The sequence below is a fragment of the Sander lucioperca genome, chromosome 10, assembly GCF_008315115.2.
Source record: "Sander lucioperca isolate FBNREF2018 chromosome 10, SLUC_FBN_1.2, whole genome shotgun sequence".
NCBI classification, from domain to species: Eukaryota; Metazoa; Chordata; class Actinopteri; order Perciformes; family Percidae; genus Sander; species Sander lucioperca.
Window position 1 is genome coordinate 5,146,725 of NC_050182.1, and position 20,588 is coordinate 5,167,312.

Sequence of the window (20,588 nt, forward strand, 5' to 3'; positions counted from 1 at the left end):
TTACGAGTCAATAATAGACAAAAAATGAGATGATAAAATGGTTTTTAATTAACATTTAATCTGCTTTTGTCTCTTCAATAAATGCATCATTGATACTGGAAACGAAAAAGCACTGACAACGGGGAGTGCAACTCATTTATTGAATCAGATCAGTGAACATGACTTGTCAGATTTTATTTGGTCTGTCTTTATTCTTTTGGTTTACCAACCGGTGACCTTAAAGTAAATTGTGCGTGCGTGCGTGACGTGCGTGGCTTGCTTCTGCAGTTGTGTATGCGACACGCTACAATAGGACATGACATTACATTGTGCTTTGTGTTAACCAGAGCTGGGCAGCAGGGACTCTGCCTGCTACCTCCTTCCGTCTGGGTCCATTTCAAGTACACAGTCATTATCCAGAAAAAAAAACATACTGACTTACTTATTTACTTATACTGAGGTCGTCTTTTACTTTGGAATATACATGTTTTTCTAAAGAACCTGTTTTTTCAAGAGAGGCCAAAGTCACAAATTGTCAAAATTGGGATTTAAATCAATAACTGTCTTAATTAAAGAAGAACACAACAGGATAGGAATCTGAGTAGGCATTTAAAGCACAAAGTCAGTTTTATTTCTACAGCCCAAAGTCATAAATTTCCCTCAAAGGGTTTCACAGTCTGAATATCTTAATATCTCTATCTCTTAGACCATCGCTTTAGATAACGAAAAAAAACGTTTAAATGGGCAATGAAACCTCCAGAAGAGAACGAGAGAAGGGATCCCTCCTCGTGACAGACATGCAATAGATGTGTGTGCAGAGCAGACAGAGAAAGAATTTCAACATGGACAAACAGAATGGCAAAATTTGGTTCGTAAAGTGCAATAAAGACTAAGAATCAGGGAAGACGTTCCAGGTGCTGCCATGCACTGTGTACCACACAGCCCTGGAAAGACGAGTTAGTGTTTTAATATGCGGTGTTACAGACTTGGAGTGTTTTTACAGCGGTTTCATAACCGGAGCAGGGAAGAGAGAGAGAGAAAATGCAATGCGAAAGCTCTGGGAACAGTTCAAGAGAGAGAGAGAGGGGGGCAAAAGAGGACACAGAGAGAGAGAAAGTGGTGGGAAAAAGATGGGCGAGAGAAGGAGGATGAGAGGAAGCAGGGGGACTCACATATGGAGACGTTACAGAAAGAAGGAGAGATGTTAAGGGCGAAAAACACAGAAGGACGTGTGTGAGTCTTTGCACTTTCATGTGAGAGAGAGAGACAGAGCTGCGTTAAAGGTGGTGGGCCGAGAGATGGTTGGGCGAGAGAGAGACAAAAAGAGGACGAGAGAGGAGAGAGCAGCAGCTTTCGTTTCACGGAGAGCTGGAAACAGAGGTCGGGCGGACAGGCGGGTGGGCGAGCGAGCGAGCCAGAGGGGAAGGAAGGAAGGGAGGGAGGCGGGGGCGGGGCCTGTCAGCAGCCACAGCCAGTCAGAGGCCGGCGCGGTGCTCTGCAGGGTATTCTTACCCTGGCAACACAATAGAGCGAGAGGGAGAGAGGCAGGCGGCGGACAGGTGAACAGATGGCTGACTGACTGAGAGACAAGCTGATCAGTGGACTACACTGTGTGTGTGTGTGTGTGTGTGTGTGTGTGTGTGTGTGTGTGTGTGTACTGTAATGTAACACAAAATGTTGGAGCAAAGAGAGAAGAAGAAACTGAGAAGGGAAATGTTTGCACTGTAATCACGAAATGTGTTTACTAGGGCTGTCCTCGACTAAAGACATTTAAACACTCTAATAATTTTGTTGATTAGTTGATTTAATCGTCAGATCTGTATAAACTGAGTTTCTCCTCAAAGAACCGTGCAAAAGCAACAATTTAAATCTTGTGTTTACAAGAGATGTGCTCACAAGTTATTTTGGAAATAAATCATTCAGCGTGAAAAAGGGTAACAAAATGACTAGTTGATTAAGACCAAAACGACTGATAAGTCGACCAATCGACTAAGAGGGGCCAGACCTGGTGTTTACATGAGAGACAGAGACTTGTGAGACAGTGGGAAGCGTGCTGTGTAGACATTGTCTTAAAGTGAGGACAGCGTTGGAATGTGTGGACATTTTCTCCTCTAAAGGCCCTCTTTATCAGCAGTGTGGTCTACGTGATATGCAGGTATATGGAGTATACCCACTAGGAAAGGTCAAGGATTTCAGTATACCCACTTACAAAAAACGCAAGGATACAGTTACGTAGCGCTGGGCAATATATGGATATTATATCGATATCGTGATATGAGACTAGATAATCATAATATGACATAAGTGTTGTCTTTTCCTGGTTTTAAAGGCTACATTACAGTAAAGAGATGTCATTTTCTGAACTTACCAGACTGTTCTAGCTGTTCTGTTATTTGCCTTTACCCACTTAGTCATTATATCCACATTACTGATGATTATTTATCAAAAATCTCATTGTGTAAATATTTTGTGAAAGCACCAATAGTCAACACTACAATATCGTTGCGGTATCGACATCGAGGTATTTGGTCAAAAATATCGTGATATTTGATTTTCTCCATATTGCCCAGCCCTACCGTTACGTAACGATGATTGTTTTGTGAGAGAACTTTCACACTAGGAACAACGACACGGTTGCTTGGCCGAACTAATGAACTAATGTGAATCACTAAAGTAGATATATATGAAACGAAAGCAAATTTCGACTACGCTCTCTCAGTGTTTTGGTAAGCCTGGCCCTGAAGCTATACTGCCGCTGCAGCGGAGGTTAACGTTACAGAAACTACAGAACATGAGCCAGATGAGGTGGATGCTTTACGTGGTAACATTACAAAAAACCTATGGGGTTGTTGCTCTGGGATGGGCAAGTCTAATGCTGGGAGGGAAAAATTACAATATACTCACTACAAAAAACTAGACTACACCACTGCTCTTTATCCCTAGGAGCTCAGTCCATATCGGATGAGTTTGTAGTTTGTGATTTACATCCAAACTTGAATTGCCGATGATGCCAGGACGTAAGCAGGAAGTGACAGTGAGAAGTTCGGGGTGGCAGATGGGTGACGAGTTCCTGCAATGAACGTTTGCCTTTTTATGAACCATGAAGACAGTCTTCCCCTAACCCTATCCAAGTGTTTCAGTTGCCTTATCCTAATTTTAGATTGTTTGCCAGAACCGTGATCTTTCCCTAGCCTTAGGCAATCTGTAGTTGCCATGCCCAGATATTGTACAAAGTGAGAATTTGTAAAAGGTTGGCTCTGGACGTAGAAAAACAACGCAGGACTTTCACCCAGGAGAGCGGGGATTGCGTCCCGCATGTGGCGTTTCCTCGCTCTCTTGTTTGTGTAAAGCCAACCCCGTTCTTCTTTTCCTAAACCCAACCGGTTTTTCTTTTCCTGAACTCAACCGTAGCTTTGTTCTCGCGATAGCACGTTATTCTTGCGATAAGACGGCGATAACGCCACGTGGCATGTATGTTTACGTTCCCTGTATACAGCGTAGACATACACGCGGATAGCTCAAAATGTGTACAGATAACACGCCACTTGGCTTAAGAAAGTCGCCGTGTATGTTTACGCAAAGTCATGATACCACGTTGTAAGGGAACTGGATACGTTTTCCAAGATGGAACCCCATTCATAATTTAGAAAATAGGCAAGGCAATTTCTTTATATAGCACAATTTAGACACAAAGGCAATTGAAAGTGCTTTACACAAGCTTAATCAACAAAGCAAATTAAACAGAAAATTCCACTATCATAAAAAAAAAACTGTAGATTTAAAAGTCTTCAGAAGCATCGAAGTGTAGGGACGACAGCAATCAAAAGCAATGGCAAACCGTTGGGCCAATCTCAAGGGTTTTTGGGACGTTTATTCCAGATCTGCGGTGCATCGAAACTGAAAGCTGCTTCTGCATGTTTGGTTGTGACCCAGGGGGGACGGTGGGCAAGCCTAAAATAAAATGATATGAAAGTTGTAACAAACAGGAGCTATCCTTCAGGTTACGCTTAGGGTTAGACTTGGAGTTAGACTTGTGTGGCTGTGATCAGTGATGGACTGGGATCAAAAAACAGCCCTGGCATGTGCAACACACGGCCCTATTTTTGTCACTAGCTAGCTTGGAGTGAATCTTTCCACCCACCCTACTGCAGTACAATCTTGAATATTTGTGGCTGCATGCATAAAATAACTTCAAAATTAACCAAAGACAAATTATCAGTAGTGGCCCATAGGGGTCCATAGGGAGGCGGCCCTTCTGGCATTTGCCCAACTTCCAGATGGCCAGTCCGTTAATGGCTGCGATAGTTAACGTACGGGTTGTGGAAGGCCAAAACCAGATTTAATGTGTGTCATGCGTTAAAGTACGTGTGTGTCATGAGCATGTGATGGATGCACCAACATGGCTCCGGTGTCCTCAAATTTTTCGTCTGGCGTCACTTTATGTCTTTGTGTCCTGAGAGTGGGCACGGCAGGGGGCCCACGCCTCGATCACGTCCTCCAAACAGCCCTCTGCCACAAGCCGTCATTGTCATGTCAAAGCTGTTTTATTTTTTTTTTTTACATATTTTATTTTTCCTGTGGTTACTTTGTTCTGTCTGTTTTTTTTTTTAGGTCAGAACACACACACACACACACTCTCACACACATATCCGCAGCGCAGAGTGTTTCCTATGAACTGCGGCCAACAAAGCGAGTGGTGGCGCCTCCTGTGCGTAAGAATTAGCATTAAGCTGCAGATCAGAGCGCTGACTTGTTCTGAACAGACTGAGCAGCTGAATCAGGCGACTGTCTCCACGTTGGAACAAATGCTGTCTAATAACCCGTTCCTGTGGGTAGATAAAACGCCGCCTTGACACTGCGACGATAATAATAATGATAATGACGGCTTCCAGTTTTACTGAGATTCTTATCAAAGAGCGCCATTGTTATATAAAAATGAAAGTGTCTTTGCGCTGACATCCAGATGGCATCACAGCCCTCTCTCCCTCACCTGTTTTCGAGGATCCGAGTCTAATTCATCCCAAATTGAAAGAATCTGTCTCTGCCTCCTCGGGGTTCTGTCGGGGAGCTCTCGCAGGTAGGAGCTCTCGCAGGTAGGAGTTCCCGCCGGCTCCACTTCCGACGCTGAATTTCATGTTGTTGAATCATCCTCACTTAGCAGTAATTGTGCTCAGCGGGAGTCATGTTCTTAAGTTTTAATCAGACCACCACTCGACTGCACTCTCACTTGACACAGCATATTTAATTAAAAGAAATATAGGGTTTGTGAAGTGTTGAATATGATCTTAGAGTACTTTGTGACTTATAATATCTGAAGTTGTTATTAACCCTCCTGTTGTCCTCCGGTTAAATTCGACCCATTTTCAAAAAGTTTCTATATGCTGTACCCGGAATTATGGTTTCTTTCAAACAAATTGTCAAAAGTAATAATGTGGATGGTCCCATACAACCATTACTCTTCACAAGTCAAATCAATGATCAGTTCTACTTTCATTGAATTTGGCTGTTTTATTCAATTTTATAGCATGATAACAATTTAACAAAATTGATAAAAGAACATTGAAAAAGTGACAAATGTCAGAAAAAGCTTCAAAAATGTGGAAAAGCGACCACAAAAATGTCAAAAAAATGCAGAAAAAAACGACAGAAAACAGCTGAAAAGTGACTTCAAACATTGAAAAAAGTGTCGAAAATGACGACCAAAACGTTGAAAAAAGAGTTTTGGTTTTAAATTTTGACCCAGAAAAACGAAAAGTTGCACGGTCGACGGGAGGACAACACGGGGGTTTAAATCTTAAGGTCGTGACACACTAACCCGACAATCGGCCGTTGGACAGTGTGGCGAGGTCGGTGACTCGAGTCTGTTCGGTGTGTTCCGTGCCGTCGTCCGTCAGAGGGGCCGTCGACCTTCATTTTGGCTGATTTGACATGTTGAATCGGAGGGCGGGCACTGCTGGCAGTCGGACTCAAATGACCCATCTGATTGGTAGAGTGCTAACCCATAAAACGGGGAGCGGAATGAGCGTGACTAGAGTCTCTCAAAATCTGACGAGAATCTTTTAAACTGACCTTTATTGATCTGAAATGAAGACAGATTCAGCAACTGCACGGCCTATTTCTCGCTTAAAATGTTTTCAGAAACACGTTTCGGTGAACTATTTTAGTACAACATGAGATCGTATTCTGAACAAGCCGCCATGACAGTCTGTCTTTGAATTTCTGGAAAAACCAGACCCATGTGACGCGTTCGTCCAATCAGCTGCCGGTTTTCATTTTTGGGTGACAATACAGTTTGGCGCCGCCTGCTGTTATGGAGACGTATTACGTCTCGTCTCTTTGGTGTGTTCTGAGGAACTTTTTTGACCATCTCGGGGAGACTGATCAGTCCGACTGCCTTTTCTGCCGAGGGTCGGCCGTCTAGTCAGTGTGTCTGGGGCTTTAGTAAATCTCATTCATATGCGTCTGTAAATGAGGCCTTAACCAGTGTTTTTGTTAGTTTATACTACAAATGATGTATCCCTACCTTTTAGCTTACTATTTTCAAATGCATAGTGTCATGTTTTTGGATTTCTGAATGGTTTAGACATCCGTTGATGTCCATTAATTTCCCAAACGGTGTGAAAAATCAGTTAGCAAAAACTCGTTAAAACTCGCCTGAATTGTGAAGCTGGAATCAGTAAGAGTGTTTTAAGTAACGCCAACATGGTTCGCAAAATGGTTAGCCATGATATAAGGAATACATGGACTAAAACATGTAGAATGACTTGTGTGGCCGGCAGGGTTGGGTACTGTTTGAGTACAATTTTACCGATACCGATACCGTTATCTCAAAATTTGGTTCCGGTACACAACGGTACCTTTTTCCGGTTCTTTCCCTCTGTAATAACAAAAAATGTCAGTTGTAAAAATGATTCCAAACCTATTTATACTACATATTATATATAGAACATTTTACACTCAAAACAAAATAAACAAAAATAAAAATCAGACCTGTCCTTCTCTCCTCCCAAACCCGTCCCTACAACCTATTGGCACTTACCCACCGCGAGTACCGGCTCGCCGCAGTCACGGTGCCCCTCCATTTTCCATTGCAGATTCAGTACCGCCTCATGCGTGAGGCGAGCGTATCTGGTCGTCAAAGCGACGCCGCAGGAAACTGCCGTGACCTAACGCGACAAACACACAGAATGTCGAAGGTTTGTTGTTTGTGATTCACATTTAGTTTCAGAAGAAGCTGGAGGCAGCAAAAAAACCCACCGCTGGCTAAACTAGGGATGCACCGATTGGGAAATTCTGGGCCGATACCGATGTTTAACATAACAACTTGGCCGATGGCCGATGTTTTTTCTTTTTGTTATTTATTCCTTCTTTTGTGCCACGGAAACATACAAGTCTTTCGGCTCTTGATCACACTATCCTAGAATGAGCACAAATTCAATCAGACCAATTTATGAAACAAAAACAACCTTTGATGTCACTTTCTGGTTGACATTAGTTATAACCTTATTTATGACAAGTTCTTTTCTGAAAAAAAAACATTCAAAAACCTTTGACTGCTAACTAATCAATGAAAGATTGTTTCAGTACATTGCCCAACAAAATTATTTGAGTGGTTTTAGCCTGATAAACAAAAACTTAATTATTTTCATGGCCCAATAAAAAATATTTTTCTGATAAATAAAAAAAAATTCATCAAGTGTAAATGCAAATACAAGTGAAATAAATAAATTATGTTATTAATTTGTTTCGCTTTGGCGCTGTCTGGAGGCAGCTGTTTGGCTTTCTCAAACGCCGTGTCAGCTGAAGTCTGAGTCTTACCGGGGGTTTGCGCTTTCTTGGCGGCTTCATTTTTCCGTTTTTGGTCAGCTTGCAGGTAATCGCCGTACACCGCCTCGTGCCTGCTTCTCAAATGTCCAATGAGATTTGTTGTGTTAAATGACTTTCCTCTTGAAATTTCAATGGAACACGTATTGCAAACTGCAAAACGCTAATCTTTCTCTGAAACTGTAAAATATTGCCACACGACCGCCATCTTCTTTGTTTAATCTAAGTTACTGAGGAGTGCGCGGGTGCCCTCTTCCGTCTCGGTCTCTCCCCCCGCCCAAATAAAAAGAGGGAAAAAAAGTTTCTCCTGAGCACAGCGTTCATGACACATATAATCATCGGCGAATGTCATTTTTATTCCCCGATGGCCGATGGCAGTTAACGAGGCAAATATCGCCCGTTACCGACGTTCAGCCGATGCATCGGTGCATCCCTAGGCTAAACTATTTAAAAATGGCGGGTTTGTTCAGGACAATCAGTAGTCTGCAGGTTTTCACGTCTCCTTTTGGTATCGCCTCAGCTCGCTTGGAACCTCAACGGAGGTGATGCTAAAAAAAAGGACCTGTTAGCAGGTACCAGGGCGTTTTTTTCATAATGGAAAACCAAAAAAAAGTAGAGTCGAGGCGAGTCGAGCAGGGACCATGTAATGGAAAAACAGCATATTAAATCAAATAAATATTCATTTAGTTCGGTACCCAACCCTAATGGCCGGTTAAAGTCTTGTTCTTCCAGCGCTGTGGGATTCTTGCAACTTGGTTCAATTTGTAAAATTTAAGTGTACTTTATCGTGATTTAAAATGCAGCGAACTTGACTCTTAGCTACTGACGGTCATTTCTTTTGGGGACAAGATGTAATATTCTTTTTCCGCACTTGGCAGATTTCTTCACTTGTTTTAAGACAATACGGTTTTCAGGACTCAGAAACAGATTTAACGGACTTGGTAAGATGGAGTGTACTGAAGTCTATTTCCTTTTCACTGATAGATTCTTAGGCCAGGGATTTTCTTTTCTTTTTCCCTTCTCCCGCCACTCAGGGCCTAAAGCTTGTATTTGGACCACAGAAGGCTCTCCAGCTCCAGTCTGAGATCCATTTTGCTGCCAGGATCTAGCTGCTTGGCCGTGTGGTCAAAGGCCCACCGGGCAAAGCTACTTAACGGCAAATCTCGTTTAGCAGAATCCTCTCAAAATAAGAGCATCTATCGCTCTCTCTCACACACACACACACACACACGCACACACGCACACACACACACACACACACACACACACACACACACACACACACACACACACACACACACATTCCTCCTTTCTCTTCTCCCTCTTTTCCAAAGTGTGCTAACACTGACACAACCTGACTGCTGTTAGCCGTGGCGCTAACACCAACACTTGCCTTTTTTGCTACGCTCGACCACTTTCCTCAACGCTTCACACCAATTACCAGCACTGTTGATTGGCCCGTATGTTTCGGAGGTGCGATGCTTCAGTGCGTCTTCTGACATGCAGCTCAGGTTCATACATACTCTCACGGCATGCAAAAAAAAATGCCGTGGGCAGCCACAGCTGATCCTGATTTATTATTTTCTAACGCCGCATCCTTTCATTTCAAAGCGTTTCTCCAGTCTGTGTTTTCTTCACCCTTTTTTTTTTTTTTGCTCCGAGAGCCCTTGCTGGTGCCGGCTGAGCGAGTGCAGATTGAGGGGGTAATAACTTGCCATCACGCGGGCGGCAGATGTTACGAACGTTGATCTCAGAAATCGATCGAAGACTATCAGAGGTTGAGAACGTGTTTTTTTCTGCAATGTTTTTCCTCTTCTATAAACACACAGCTAGATAAAAAAAAAAAAAATAAATCCTTGTGTGTCATCAGCATGGTCAAACTGCTCCATCTGACTTTTACTGCTCCATTTTTTTTATACAATAAACAGCGTGGGAGTCAGCAGATATGGTGCTATCAAGATGGTCATTTGTGTTTTTATGTGAAAATGAAAATGGCTTCACAAAGTCTTAAAACAATGTGGTTAATTCTGCACTCCCGCACCCTGTCTAACTTGCAAAACAATGTATAAAGTTTAATAGTAGACAACATTTCGGTAGCGTTGCCTACTATTAAACTTTAAATATTTTTTTTTTCAAGTTAGTTATATATTTTCTTTGCAACTTCGGACCTGCTTGTCCCCCTCCGACGCACCTGTCTCAAGTTGTAGATGTGTTTTTCTGTAACCTCCAACTGTGCATGAGAAATGAAAATGTAAAAGTGCGTCCCTCTGCTCCTCTATCCCCCTTCTCTGACCGCCTCAGACGTTGCGAAAGAAGGGCTTTAACGGCTGCAACAGCCCCGAGCCCGACGGAGACGACTCCATCGACCAAAGCCCGCTAAACGAAGAGAAGTACCGCAAGACGGAGGACCTGGACAGCCTCTTCAAACGCTACGGCGTGAGTACCATCACACTTTTGTCACCTTATCTAACCTACCCCTTTTTTCTCTTCTATTTCTTCTTCTCTTTACTCTATCTACCTCTCTCCTTTCTGTCTGTCTGCCCTCTTCTTCTTCTTCTTTCTTTTTGTTTGGGGAACAAAGGCTCTGAACAAGAAAGAGCACCGGGACTCTGAGAGCCCAGACCCCGAGGAGCCCTTCTCCCTCACCCCCCGCACTGAGGAGAAATACAAAAAAATTGACGAGGAGTTTGATAAAATGATGCAGAACTATAGGCTGTCAGTGAGTACTGTCCCCCCCCCTCCCCCCCTCCCCTCCTCTCCTCTATAGGGCTGGGTATCGTTCAAAACATGTCAATACCGGTACCGATACCCATACTGTGACTTTGATTAGCGGTTCCTAAACAATAGACAGTAGACATTAACGGCAAACGTCTTTTCATTTATTTCATTTATTATTTATTTCATTATTATTGACTTGTAACATTATACAGCCAATCAGCAGCTTTATTAGATCCCAGCAGAAGCATGCTGATTTACTCCTTAGCTATTGAGATTTGGTATTGAATGACGAGGCATATTTGCGATACTCGATAGTAAGGAGGCAATTCGGTCAGGGCCTAAAAAGTATTGAATTCGGTACCCAGCCCTACTCCTCTATGTAACCCTGCCCCGCTGATGCCTCTGACCGGACAACCGGAGGGTTTTTCCGGCTGCTGATGGCAGTCTGACTACTCACAGAGCACTCGCCTTCATCCCCCCCCCCCACACCACTTCACCACCTCCACATCACCTCTCACCAACAGCTCCTCCCCCCCACCCACCCAACCACCCACCAAATCACTACCCACAATCCCCCTCTGATGGTGTGGGACTGAGCAGGAAATGTAGGGCAGAGAGGCCAAGCTGACTGACTTCAGGGCTGCAGCTGAGCATTATTATCCTCATCAATTCATCTGCAGATCATTTATTGGTTTGATCGATTCATAGTCGGTGTATAAAATGTCACAAAAAGATGACGTGGTGACGTCTTCAAATGCCATGTTGATTCCAACCAGCAATCCAAAAACCCAAAGCTATTCCATGTTTTTTATTATACAGGACACATAGAAGCTGCTTCGCATTTTAAAGGCTAAACAAATATTTGCTTAAAATATGCCGATTGTCAAAATAGTAGCAGATTAACTTTCTGTCAGCTGATTAAGCCAGTGATTCCCAACCAGGGGGTACTTGTACCCTAGGGGGTACTTATGCTAGTGCCAGGGGGTACATGGAAAGATCGTGGAGCAGAATTTGAAAAAAAGAAATTATGATGTGATTAAAAGAATGTAGCAGATGTATCACATTAAAAAACATTTTTAACGGGTAGCTGAAAGTAACGAATACATAAATGGTAGAAATAAATAGCTAAACGTTTTGCATAATTGGCTGAAATGGCTAGCTAAAAGTTATGAATAAATGGTAGGCATAAATAGCTTAAAGTATTGCATAAGTGGCTGAAATTGTTAGCTAAAACTACTGACTGAACAGTTCAAATAGTTTGCTAAAAGTAAAGGATAAACGGTTGAAACATTCAGTAGTAGTACGATGGCTGACCAAACCAACCTGAATGTTGACAGTTCACTTGTATGAAAACCTTTTACATAATGAACAGAGTTCACATATGGAGCATGTATTAAGAATTGATGAAGTTCATCTAACATGGCTGTCGGTGGGGGAACCTCAGACCAATAAGGTTTGGGAACCACTGGATTAAACTTATTTAGTCGGTTATAAGCACGTTATTACAACTTGTCTCCGCTACAAATCTCCTTTCTTCAGAGCAACTTTTCCTGATTTTTCTGAGGCGAGTTTTCCATTTCTAGAGTTTTGAAATATGTTATGTGGGGTACAGTTTACTTATCTATCTACATAAGAGTGACATGACACTGTCATGAACGTGTCATAAACATTATAAACAAGTCATAAACGTTTATGACATAACACTTCTTTGAGTAAGTGTCATTGGGTTTTTGTCATGACAAGTTATTGTTAGGGTTAGGGTTAGAGTTAGGGTTCATGTGTCATGACATTGCCATGTGTTCATGACACTGTCATGTCACTCTTATGTAGATACCTTCAAGTAAAGTGTTACGTTATGTAATGTATGTGCACTGGAAACGCAGTCCACCTGTGCTGACAGATTTCATATATTGTTTTGATAAAACAAAAAGGGACTCTGTTTAACGTTGTGCGAGTAAGAAAAAGCAGCCAAGTAGGGCATGCTTCAGTGTGATTACTCACCTGAAGTTACAGTCACCACAGTGAAGAGCATCCTCAGGAGTATTATGGCTTTCATACACTGTTTCTGATGCCTCTGCAAGTTCAATACCGAACAAGAATAAACAACAGAGGGCGAGGAGCGCTAACTAGGTCCCTGGGTTTTCTCAGAAGTTGGCATAGCAACCGATATCGCAAGAAGAATGCATGTTTTATGGTAATAATCAACACGTTTGGAGCGTGCCTCTGAGACTCCTGCTTGGCTGGCGGCACAGGTTGTGTAATACTTAGCAACACGAAAGACACAAGCGTGCAATTGCAGACACGCTGCGGGCCCCAGAGTCTGTTCCTAGCACAGAGAGAACCAGGGTGCAGTTTCTAACCGGTCGCTACTTACAGTATTACTGGGTTCACTCGCAGTGTTGTAATGTAACAAAGTACAAATACTTGGTTATGGGTGTGAATCTTCACTGGTCTCACGATTCTATTCGATTACGATTATCCTGGCGCCTCCTCAATATTATTATATATTGCTACACATGGTTTTCATCGACAAATTCAAGCAGTCAGATATGTATGAACTTCCCTTTTTATTGTATCTGCTCTTAACCCAAGGTTGTGTTTTCCTCGGGTCAGATTTGACCCGTTTTCAATGTTTTTTATATCCGAAATATGGGTTCATTTCAACCAAATTGCCCAAAAATAACATAGGTGCATGCATTGTATGGAAGCCATACAACTTTCTTCACAGGTAACATTAATGATTACGGTTATTGCATTTTGGGCGTTTTATTCAATTTAATAGCATTTGAAAGTAGATTTTTTTAATGGTATTAAAACAGTGTCCTGACTAAACTTTGACATAAAAAAGCGTTAAAATAAATGACAAAAACGTTTTTAAAAAGTGTCAAAAGCACCGAAAAAGCGACAAAAACGTCGAACAAAAGCGACAAAAACTCAATTTTGACCTGGAAGGACAACAAGTTCATGGTCGACAGGAAAACAACACAGGGCTTAAAAAAAGACACTTCCTGAATGTAGCGGAGTCTGACCATAACAGACAACACACAAAAGGCAAAAAAACCGAAAAAATCAGCCTTCGGAAAAATCAACAAGTAACAACAGTAGGAATGAATCGATTATGGTCTGTCGCTGCATCGATGCAGAATGGTCCAGGTCCGCATCGATGCAATGATTAATTTCAACGCCCCTATTAGTTACTGTAGTTAAGTAAAAATGTTAACGTATCTGTACTTTGTTATTTATACTTCTGGAAACTTTGACTTTACTCCACTACATTTCCTAGATAAAAATGTATACTTCCACTCCGATACATTTCCCCTCAGCATCTTCGTTACTCGTTACTTGCAAGAAATGTTTTCGCATTTCTTCCTCACAAAAAAAAAATGAAAATTCTGTTTCTGTTTTTATCTTTGTTGATGTCAGACTTTGAATTTGACGTTTAAGAAGCTGTGGACACCCTGAATATTATGCTTTACCATGAAGAAGTCATTATAAAGTTCATAATGAAAGTTACTTTTGCTTCTAATAATTAATTAATTTAAGGGTTAGGGTTACATTTATTTTCAGAAAACTACTTTTGATACGTAAGTACAGTAAATATCAGACACTTTTAAGACTTTTACTCAAGTAATATTCTAAAAGGTGACTTTAACTTCTACCAAAGTCATTTTTTGGTAAGATACTTGTACTTTTAGTCAAGTATTGCTTTTATACTTTATACAAGACTGGTCCCTTTAGTCCCAGTGTAGTTCTGCTCCTGACATTATCCAGGTTCGGCCTCCTGCCTGGCGCTCTGCCAAGCCCCTTTTACCGCTCCACTCATGTGCCAATTTCTCCATGATTCATTTTTCCTCTCCGTGCTCAATAATACCATTAATGTCACTTTAATGAGTAGCGCTCAATTTACACCCCCCTCTTCGTGACTCCAATTGGCCACTCGGGACGGGACACAGTCGTGTTGAGGCTCTGCAGGAGAGTTAAATAGAAGTTAGTCCCAACATCATCTATGTGGTAGTGCCCGTTTCTTTTTAACAGCCTGGGTCTTATTTTCATAGTTTTAGTTAGTTTTAGTTTTAGATATTTTACCTAAATAGGTTTATTTCTTAACTTATCTGGAGACACAGTACTACCAGACAAAGGGCCCTGTCTAGCACCCAGCGTGGCGCAAAGCCTGACGCAAGTGTCTTTGCTATTTTAAGACCGTCCAGCGCCCACGTCGTTTAAATATCAAATGCACCTGTGCCCATCTGTGCGCCCACACACTGGTCTTACAGGGAGGTGTGTTCAGGTGCATTCTTGGCGTATTGCTGTCTTGAGGCAGTGGGAAGTGATCGCGCCATTGACCAACAAAAACCTAGTCTAAAGTCAATAGCGCAGCATTTCATTGTTATTTTAACAGCAAATTAGTAAAATGCGGCTAGGCTCGTGCACACTATGCTTGTTACACACACAGGGAAGCGCAGCAGCACACAAACATGCAAAAGATTACAAATAAAAATATTACGGTGCAAATCCTTCATCATAATAGCAATGTGCCAAGGCACAAACGCGCCTGGCTTTTAAAGGGAATGGGAGATGACACTCTGATTGGTTTATTGCATGTTACTCCCCAAACACACCTATGATTAATACAGACTCTAAGTACAACACTTTTGAACCATGTGCCCGGCGCACAGACCCTTTTTTAGCAAAAGTGGATTTGGACATGCCCTAAACGCACCTGGGCCAGGCGCTTCACGCCGTGCGCTTAGATCGTTAAAATAGGACCCAAAGTCTGCGTGTTTGACCTTTTACTAGCCACTTCTCTGGCTGTGAGACACAAGCGCTATGTAGAACTTTCAGGGACTGCTAGTACTATGAAAAGGGAGATGAATATGAACATGTAATGTATGCATCGATTGAATAGCCTCTCGTCATTTTGGTTATAATGGGCATTTTGAAAAAGAGTGCCCTGTCGTTAAAATAATCCAACCACAATGCGTGACAGAGTCTATAACTGAACCCTAAAAAATATTGTGTCTCCAGGAGTAGGATTAGGCATCGAGATCCGATACTTGGAATCGTTTAAAAAATTATGATTCCAGTAGAATAGTTTCTTTATTGGAATCGTTTAGAGGATTAGAGGATCCGATCATCGCTTCCCAATTTAACATGTGCAAGTTTTGGTTTCCATAGCGGCCAGGCGCTTGTTGTGTTGCAGCCTTAGAGCACAGTAAGCAGCGCTCTAGTGTGGCTTTATTTTACATTGAAAAAGCCCGGTAAAAATGCCTCTTATTTGTGAAAATAGCATGTGACCCATTTCAATTCCACCCCTCAAAGAATCAGAATCGAGAATCGATAAGAACCGGAATCAGAATCGTTAAAATACAAACGATGGCCAACCCTATCCAGGAGGGAAGTTGGTGTTAAAACATAGGGTTAAAGGTTAAAACATAATATCTATACTAGGGCTGCAACTAACGATTAGTTACATCGTCGATTAATCTGTTGATTATTTTCTGGATTAATCGATTAGATGTTTGGTCTCTAAAATGTCAAAAAAATGTGAAAAATGTGGATCAGTGTTTCCCCAAAGCCCAAGATGACGTCCTCAAATGTCTCGTTTTGTCCACAACTCAGATATTCAGTTTACTGTCACAGAGGAGAGAAGAAACTAGCTGGAATCAGAGAGGTTCTTCAAACTGGTTATTCGATTATGAAAAGAGTTGGTGATTAATTTCATAGTTGACAACTAATCGATTCATCTTTGCAGCTCTAATCTGTAGTCAAATTGAGGGAAATGCAACCCCTAATGCCAAAAACACCCATAGGAAAGAACTGTCTGTCACTTTACGGTACAGTATGGTAGATAAATGAACAAAACTACATAAAGAACACCCAGGTTGGGGGAAAAAAATGGACTTTTCCTTTTTAAAATGTAGCCCACACAAACACTTTGTCGCTGTATTAGTAACTGCCGTCATCTCGCATCCATCGGAGCAGGCCTGCTAGAGACAACACGCCACCTCTCAACTCTCAAAAGCAATACAATCCAATCTACCTCCCCTGGAGAGCCGCAGCTCTCGGCGCTTTGCGATTGGATGCTAGCCGAACGGCGCTAGCGGGTAGCTCTCCCCACCACCCCCACCGCCGTACTGCCCTTCAGTCTCTCAGCGTGCCAGGCTTGCCCGGCACACCTTTCACGGGGCGCCAGGGAACGGAAGCATACATCACCACCCGCCACTCCTCCCCCTCTGCACCATAATCCCCAGCATGACAGCTAGGGGCCGGGATATACAAGCTTAATCCTACTTGTACTGAAATACCTCCCGGGGTATAGGGAGAGAGTGGCGAGAGAGAGCGGGCAGGACACTCTGCTAGACGGGCCCCGAGCGAACCTTTCTGTTCCTGTTACACTGGCACTGTTAAAGTGGGTAAAAATTGAGCTTTTTTTTTTTTACCCGGGGGTCTGTGGTTTGATCCTGTTCTGGCTCTGAGCTTCTCAGTCGGGAAATTGAATAAGAAATAGATTCCCTCCTTAACAACTAGCTCAGTGGTGCCCCGTAGCAACGAGCTGAACGCCTTGAATGTCTCCAGTGTGAATGTGAAACATGACACTAAAAACGCTGCTTCGGCTGCACAGGTAATCACTGCTAATTCAGTGTTCAGGTTTTTGGCTTACAGAATGAATAACCAATTAATTGTGACATTTTTGTCAGCCGTACTGAAGCGTTTAATTTCACTTTAAAGTAAAGTGGGTATGAATCAAGAATAAAAGATACAATGTAAGTGTGTAAGAAATGACTTGATTTAAAAAAAAAAAAAAGGCAGCATCAAAAAGAAAAGTCTTCAGATTCCGTCCATAAGTCACACAAGGATATTTCATTTGAATGAATTGGACTAGCCCAGACCTTCCTCCACAGCGCTGCGGAGGAGGGTCTGGCTAGTCCACACAGCATTCCGGGATGGGAGAAAAACGTGCTCTGGTTTATTGGCATTTCTTTAAACCAATCATAATTGTCTTGGGTGGCGCTAAGCGCCGGACAGAGCCACGGTGCCTCTGCAAAATAGCCTCGGGAAGGAACTTGTTTTGGTGGAACCTGTGTAACGTTCAAAGGTTGTTTTAGTCGTGCAACAGAAAACTCAGATTGGACAGATAGTCTAGCTAGCTGTCTGGATTTACCCTGCAGAGATCTGAGGAGCAGTTAACCATAGTCCTCATAAAATCCACCGGATTTTAGAACGCCAACACAAAGAAAGAGGAAGGTGACGGACATCCTGCCAAAAAGAGGGACATCGGGCGAAATTTCCGCCAGCACCGGAGCAATCCTCGAAGTGGATCGCGTGGATATAGACTAATCAATCTCTCATGTTGCCTCTGTGTTTCCATGCACAGCTGCTTGAAAAAGAGAAAAAACTTTCAAAGGCTTCCAGGGCGAGAGGGATGGAAAGGGAAAGTAGGCCATGAGTTAAATTCATTCTGATTTACCCTTGCATCCAGGAAACGCACCCTTGTTGCGAGAGCTCCTCTGAGGGAAAATAGGTTAGCTTACTCTCCCCTCTTTTTGTTCTCTTCACACAGAAGAGTCCTCGAGCTTACTCACATGAGCCTCCGGTAAAGCTCCTAGTCAATTATTTACCTGAGGCTCCCGGCCTCTGTGTTAAATCTGCAGGACGACAAGCAATACCTAATTAAGACTCCTGTCTGCTATTAGGAGCATCGATGTTAAATGGAGTTGGAGTGGGTAAATGTAAAAATCGCTCGTAATTTGCCAGAAACACAAATTAATGCTCAGTGGAGCACAATGCAGAGCAGGGTGAGGACCCATTTAAAATTCATATTTAGAGAAGGAGTGAAGAGGTTTTGTTGGTTATGTCACCAATCTCCTAGCAACAAGAGGCTGTCGCCATCATGGAGGTCCTGTGGAGAAGAGAACAAATTATAGCCATTACAGACTGGCAAATTGAAAAGAGAGGTATCTAAAGGAGATGGCTGTACTTTGGGTACCATAAAGAGTCTCAACTCCTAAACTAAATTTCGAACTTGTCAAGAGCCTGAAGAAAGTTTTACACATGGTTTCCGCGCGGTCTTAAAAGGTCTCAAATTTCGAAATCAAAATTTTAGGCCTTAAAAAGTCTTGAATCCGCTGAAGTATCGTGTTCTAGTTCTTAAATATTTTTAAACACGTCCATGCAACGCAACCTCTAACGCTCTTTGAAATGTTTTATTTAATTCTGTGGTTGTAGTTCTTTCTTTAGCTCCTCTAAATATAATTTGCTGTACATGTAGAGATTATTATTATTCCGTCCCACTTTTATACAAGTTGAATACATTTATTTACTTTGCAAGTACGTTTGTGACTCTGCATTTCGTTGTACTTTAATGTCGTGAAATAGGTCTTAAAATTCATTCAAAAAGGTCTTAAAAAGGTCTTAACAAGTCTTAAATTTGACTTGGTGAAACCTGCAGAAAGCCTACAAACCTAACTAGCCAGCAAGAATTCATTTTCAAATCCTCCGATGTCAACGTGCATCTATCTTGGCTGACCATTATTGAATATTTGAGAAATATAAGTTGGGTAAAAAAGCGACTGATTAGAATTACATTGATGCAACCATGAAATAATAAGAAAATAGAAATAATTGAGGTCATGAATCCTAATTCATCCAGCAGAACCCAAACCATCAAAGTGATTTTTCACTAGCCACCAACCAAACTCACTACAGTTGTCAGAGTATTTGAAATCAATCACATAACTTCACATTGTATTCATTAATTTAACTTAAATGCATGTTTTCTGTATATGCTAAACTTTCTACTTTATGGTATGTGCGACTTATACTGAATTCATTTTTGTTTCCATTTCATCTACTTAGTTTTCTCATATAAACAGTCAAATGTAAGTATGTAGTTGTAAAATGTAAACTTTTGAAATTGTTCATGTCATAAGGATTATATTATATTATTATAAGGATTATTATGACATTATGACAAATTACTGAGGACTTGACTTCTCTGTCCTCTGTCGCCCTGGATGCTAATATTTATTGACTCATCTTTTTAGTCATTCAGAAGATGCATCAACAGATGTACAGTACAGTATAGTTTTCTTTATTTCTTTTCAAATATTCTATAACACAACAGCAGCACAAACGGTGACGGCTGGATTCCCTCGTGTTCAATCTAAATGAATTGAGCAAAGACGCTGAGTCCCGTCCTGTTGGTCAGTCCGTCTGGTTAATAAGAGCTAAAGACCTAAAAAGTGAAATGTTTTCCACTTGGCCCCCCTCAGACAATAAATGTATCTTCTCTCGTGCTGTGTGCTCGGTGTTTACACACCTCGGTCCCCTCAGCACTAACTCTTAACTCTTCACCCCCTCGCCCATCCCTCCATTTACCATAGGTTTTATAAGGAAATCCAGTGTTTTTAGCAGTGGGGGCAGGTCTGTCTGAACAACAAAACCCAAATGACTACATCTATAGACTATTTCCAATGTATATTATATTACACTGACTCACTGACGGTTTTAATGTTTCCAGATGTTTGATATCAGGACGATGAGCTGACAGAACTGACAAGTTGAACGTTGTCCAATTAGAACGGACACCCCTGCGCTGACGTTTTTGGTGGAGCTGTTCGTTTAATAGTCAACTCGGAAGAAAGCGAACGTTTTGACAATAAAAACTACATCAACACAACAGTATGTGGAGTTAAACTGGTCGGGCCCAATAACCTCTGAATAGTTCTACTTGTTGTTAAAAAGCAATGTGAGCGGTAGGGGGTGCATTATGTCAGCAGGATCATTTAAAAGGCAACTGCGACTACATTGTGCGTCTTCCCTATTTCTGATACCGTGGCGGCAGAAATTTTGCCGTGGCGGGCCGCCACTACAAAATCAACATAGAGGAAACACTGAAGTCCCTATTGTCTCTTATAATTGGGACCAAATGACGTAGCTCTTTTCACTTCCTACAAGACGATTAGGAAATTATTCAGAGATGTTGCACCCTAAAAATAAAGTGTTGGCAAATACAGCATAGCATCTCCCTCAGCTTTGGTGAGACATACTTCTCACTCATCTCACCG

General features: G+C 42.0%; 1 protein-coding gene and 2 long non-coding RNA genes across 12 annotated transcripts in view; 1 reads left to right on the top strand and 2 right to left on the bottom strand.

The window, feature by feature from the left end:
• Positions 1–20,588, top strand: part of mef2d (myocyte enhancer factor 2d) — a 135,160-nt gene that overhangs the window by 70,379 nt on the left and 44,193 nt on the right. For 7 of the 10 annotated variants that reach the window (XM_031319196.2, XM_031319170.2, XM_031319202.2 and 4 more), the window contains exon 4: positions 10,385–10,522. In XM_031319196.2, the coding sequence (XP_031175056.1) occupies positions 10,385–10,522 (138 nt within the window). Of the gene's footprint in view, positions 1–10,104; positions 10,240–10,384; positions 10,523–20,588 lie in introns of all 10 variants that reach the window. The other 3 variants (XM_031319190.2, XM_036006028.1, XM_031319203.2) reach the window with 1 other exon arrangement.
• LOC116064480 lies at positions 2,624–20,096 on the bottom strand. The gene is made up of 3 exons (XR_004108539.1): positions 20,013–20,096; positions 9,103–9,108; positions 2,624–2,634 (listed from the first exon to the last, which is right to left on the bottom strand). It is a non-coding gene; the product is annotated as an uncharacterized LOC116064480 (long non-coding RNA).
• LOC118496026 lies at positions 3,345–3,813 on the bottom strand. The gene is made up of 2 exons (XR_004898486.1): positions 3,444–3,813; positions 3,345–3,379 (listed from the first exon to the last, which is right to left on the bottom strand). It is a non-coding gene; the product is annotated as an uncharacterized LOC118496026 (long non-coding RNA).